The sequence below is a fragment of the Penaeus vannamei genome, chromosome 13 (assembly GCF_042767895.1).
Source record: "Penaeus vannamei isolate JL-2024 chromosome 13, ASM4276789v1, whole genome shotgun sequence".
Classification (NCBI taxonomy): Eukaryota; Metazoa; Arthropoda; class Malacostraca; order Decapoda; family Penaeidae; genus Penaeus; species Penaeus vannamei.
The window spans coordinates 19630812-19635811 of record NC_091561.1 but is presented as its reverse complement, the minus strand read 5'-3'; the positions used below and the strand labels follow the sequence as shown (position 1 = coordinate 19635811).

General features: G+C 48.3%; 1 protein-coding gene across 1 annotated transcript in view; it reads left to right on the top strand.

The window, feature by feature from the left end:
• LOC113809072 (facilitated trehalose transporter Tret1) overlaps positions 1-5000 on the top strand; it is a 17603-nt gene that overhangs the window by 11640 nt on the left and 963 nt on the right. Inside the window, exons 4-6 of the mRNA XM_027360564.2 lie at positions 856-1018; positions 1683-2450; positions 2861-2981. Of these exons, the coding sequence (XP_027216365.2) occupies positions 856-1018; positions 1683-2450; positions 2861-2981 (1052 nt within the window). The remainder of the gene's footprint in view (positions 1-855; positions 1019-1682; positions 2451-2860; positions 2982-5000) is intronic.

Sequence of the window (5000 nt, the reverse complement as noted above, 5' to 3'; positions counted from 1 at the left end):
GCAAGGTAATGTATTCGCCATCAACGGCGATCGACCGACGCCAACGGGCTCGAGATCTCCTGCCAAGCCTTTTGTGCTGGGAGCAGAGCCTGTCAGGGGCTCTCGACGCTTGACAGTAGGGTAAGTTGACAGGAATTCCTCGGTGTCACGAACCGTTTTTCATTCACCGGAAACCATACGTGCTTCCAGAGAGAGGAAGATAGGTGGTGAGAGAGAGAGAGAGAGAGAGAGAGAGAGAGAGAGAGAGAGAGAGAGAGAGAGAGAGAGAGAGAGAGAGAGAGAGAGAGAGAGAGAGAGAGAGAGAGAGAGAGAGAGAGAGAGAGAGACAGACAGAGAGAGAGAGAGAGAAAGAGGGGGAGGGAGGGAGAAAAGGAGAAAAAAGTACTGGTCTTCATCATACATCCCTTGGGTGAGCCAGTCCCGTGCACACCCGAAGCTCTGACCCTCACTTCGGCGCTGATCCCGACGGAACCCGAACGCCGTGGACAGGGATCGTGTATGTAAGCCCTAACTCTCTCTTTAAATGTCACGTGAATTCTTACTCGGAGACGTCCTCGGTCACCTGTGGGAGATTTTCCGCTTCGGTCGCAAAAAAAAACAACTAAAAAAGGCATATTCTCTCCGACTTGAGATCTGTAATAAACAAGGATCAAGACCAAGATTTAACACTTTTTTATTGTGACATTGTCTTTTCTCCTCACTCTTTTTCCCCTCTTCTCTCTCGTCTTGAATTATCTGTCTTCCTGTTGCTCGCTTCCTTCCTCTCTCCCTTTCTTCTCCCCTTTCACTATTCCCGTTTCTCACACTTCAATAAAAGATGTCCTCACGCCGTTTCCCCCTCTCCTCTTGGCACAGGGAGCCTCGTGTGCGCTGGCACCATCCCCGGCACGTGGCTCGGGGGCTGGATGGTGGGTGCCATCGGCCGCAGAAAGTCGCTCATACTCATCGTGGTGCCGTTCACGTTGGCGTGGGCGCTGGTGGGCATGGCGGTCAACCCACCCATGATGCTGGTTGGAAGGTGGGTTGAGGGCGAAGCAGCGGAGTGGAAAATGGAGTTTATGTAGGAGTGAGCAGTTTGGTGTATGTCTGTATGTCTTTTAGGGGGAAATACATTTTTTGATTGTACATGCTTGCATGTTCACACACACAAACACACACACACAGTCACAGACACACGCACGCAAACACACACACACACACACACACACACGCACACAAATGCACCCACACACCTGCGTCTTCTGCTTAGTTCGGAGTTCATCCTCCTCCTTTCCTTTTGTTTTCACAAAGTCATGGTCTCAAGCGATCGTGAGAATCGCCCGGCAGGCACGTCTAATCCTCTCACTCTTTTGTTTATTACAGATTTTCTTTTTAGCTTTTTACTCATATTGTCTTCATTTTCCTTGTATAAATTTCGTCTTCCTGGTTGCCATCAATTCTCTCTCAGTTCCTCTATCCTGCATTTACTATCTTCACCCTCCTTCCTCCTTCGTTTCAGTTTCTTTCTCCTACCGTTTTGTTGCCCTGTTTTTTCTCAATGTGCTTGCTTTCGTGGCCGCCTTTTATCCATCATCCTTTCCCTCTTTTTTAATCATCGCCCCCCCCCCCCGTCCGAAAGCACGGCCAGAGCGCCGCCTCCCCTCCTCCGCCGCCGCCACTGACCGCGGTCCCTTCTCGCGCAGGTTCATCAGCGGCATCTGCTACGGCGTGACCACCGTGGCCGCGTCCACCTACGTCATCGAGATCCCCGACGCCTCCTTCCGGGGCGCGATGGCCGCCCTCCCGACGCTCTTCTTCGGCCTCGGCCTCGTCGCCACGGTGACCGCCGGCATGTTCCTGCGCTGGTACGCCATCGCCCTCGTCGGCTACGCGGTCATGGTGCTGTGCTCGCTGCTCATGTTCTTCCTGCCGGAGACGCCGGCGTATCTGGCGGTGTCCGGTGACAAGAAGAAGGCCGGCCGCATTCTGGAGCAACTTCGCGGCCCGGACTTCGACGTCGACCAGGAGCTGAAGACCCTCCGCGAGTGCAACGAGACGCAGGCGGACGAGACCTTCGTCAGGCAGCTCCTCAAGCCCGAGATGTACCGGCCGCTCATCGTGTGCATCGTCCTGTTCTTCATCCAGAACTTCTCGGGCCTCACCGTCATGTACTACAACACGACCCGCATCTTCCACGCCGCCGGCTCCACCATTGACGAAGACGTAGCCACTATCTACGTGTTCTTCGTCAAGCTTCTCGGCACCATCATCGCCTGCCTCTTCCTCGACCGCATCGGCAGGAGGGTGTGCATGATCCTGTCTCTCTTGATCATGGGCGTGTGCCTGGTCATCATGGGCGTCTACCTCAACCTGAAGGAGGGCGCAATCAGCGGCTTCGAGGTCAGCGATGCCCTCCCAGCCGCCAACCAGACGCTGGGCGAGAACCCGCTGGAGGACGAGGTGATCACGAGGTACGTGCCCCGCCCGCGGCCTGACGCGACTGTAGGTCGTTCCCACCCGGGCCCCAGGTCAAATTCAAAATACTTTATTCCATTTGTTGCAATGGTTATTCTTATTATATACATAGTGATGTTACAGTACAAATAAATAAAAGTTAAACATAGAATCAATGGTGGTACATATAAGTCTTGTTTATCTTGTCTATAGCGTAGAAAATAATACAAACGATAGTTGTCACGAGGTTCCGATCAATTCCGGTTAAAAAGAAAGATTATTTTGTTTATCCATTGACACGTCTTTTAATATAAGATAGATAGATAGATAGATAGATAGATAGATAGAGAGAGATAATACACCCCGCAAAAAAAGAACTTTCTACTTTCGTCTAATGTTATGATTATAAAAATCTCCCGATTTCCAGGTCTCACGAGTATTTGCCGCTCCTGTGTCTGATGGTGTACATGTTCGCGTCCTGCATCGGCGCCCACCCGGTGCCCTGGATCCTCAGCACCGAGTACTTCCCCACCACCACGCGAGGCCAGGTGATGTGTGCCGCTCGGCTCTCGAGCTCTCAACACGACTCGATGTGGATTTCCTGTTAATGATTTATGCGTCTGCCTATTCTTTATTTTGTGAATAATTAATATGCCACACACACACACGCAAGCACGTACACAAGCACGCACGCACACACGGATACAAGCACACACACACACACACATACACATAACACACACACACACACACACACACACACACGTACTCGCGCTTAGATAAATAGCTAGACATATTCTGACCACAGCTGACGTCGTAAAAAATATATGATGGTGCATTAAAGTACACCATTGTAGAGTAATTAAGATTCATGAAAATCAGTGTGCAGTCCATAAACTGGCGTAAACTATGAACAGTAAACACATGTATATTAAGAACGTAACCTCACCTGGGAATCTAAATACAAATTCAGTAAAACCAGAAAATATAAACAGAAGAGAATACCAACAAAATTAATAAACGAACTAAAAAAACTAAATAAAAAATACACGGACCATTAATCATGCAAGTTTTAAATGTCATGGATGATTTCCCAAGCTACACCACCTGTGTATTTGGAGGCAAGATAAGCGAAGTTACCAGCACTATTTCTCTGTAGACTGCCCCCCCCCCCCATCACCCCTCCTCTCTAGCTACGATCTGTAGAGGAACGACGGTGGAAAGACCGCTTCGACGCACGACGCTCGACGATGGAGCTCACTTCTTTTGAGCGAAACGAAAGAAAATTTTATCGCGTTGCCTAATTCATTCATTGCATTCTCGTGCTCTGCAGATGACAGGGGTCCATGACTTGCGAATGGGAGCCTCGGTACGCGTAGCTTTTCAGTGCTCTGCCATAATTCATCGGCGTATTGGACGCGGCGTAAATATTTCCTTGGTATTAGATGGCGTTTAATTTTATAAAGATTCTTTTAAATATACATATTTCTTATCAGTGTATAAACGGCTTTTAATTAATTGTGACATGTCTATCTATTTTTATTTCTAACGGCCTTTTTACAAATATTAGAAATAGGATGCTTCCCGCCTTCAGTAACTGGTTTGGCAGCCGATTCTGCACTGCCATCACTATTGCATCACCATGCAATAGTCTAATCGTTCTAGAATCACAAATGATTTATTTATTGGGTAATGCAAGGTCGTCGCGTTGGTTCCCTGGCCAAGGAACTTCACGATTGCCTACAGGTATTCCTCCTGTGGACAGGAGGACGTATGTCACTGCGTGTCGTAAAAGGCGACAATGAGGGCCCCTACCGCTGGGCCAACGCGGTCCCCGCCACGAATAAGGTGAAACTGTCGGTAGCAGGGCAGTGGTTTTCACTGAAGGCTAGATTGATGCAATAATTCAGATGGCGTCAGTGCGATTCTATGTCTGACGTGAGTACAGTGTAACTGGAACAATGTACAGATCCTTTCTCACCAAGAGAAAGGATATGCATCGCCAGTTTAGCCCAAAAGGTCGCCAACTCTTCACTCTGGTAATGCTGATCCACTTCCATCGTTTAATTCTCTCTTGATGCGAGGAATTCGAACTTTGCTGCTTTGTCCTCCTCGCTCACCTCTTCGTTATTATTATTAATTTATTATTCCTAGCATCATTACTTACTCTCTTCATCCATTCATGTATTCACTAATTCATTAATAACATTGATCAATTTACTCCAAAACACTATAATTTTTGGAAAGTGCCTCGTCACCCCTCAGAAACGTCCTGATTGGCCCCACGGGGTCACAAGAACCTTTGCTGTAGCCTGCAATTTGGCTGTGAGGGTAACACTATCATTACCATCTGAAGTCCTTGTGAGGATTCCGTGCTTATGCGTGGTCGGTTGGGAAATCACTGTGATGCAGTACATGGATTTATATTACACTTTGCTGTTGAATGGTTCTGAGATCCTTCCTATGAGTCATGAGAATACTGCAGCGGTGTCCTAGGATGATTTACAACTACAATATCATTACCAAGGCATAGACTGGAGGGTAATTCTAAATTATCGTTAGCATCG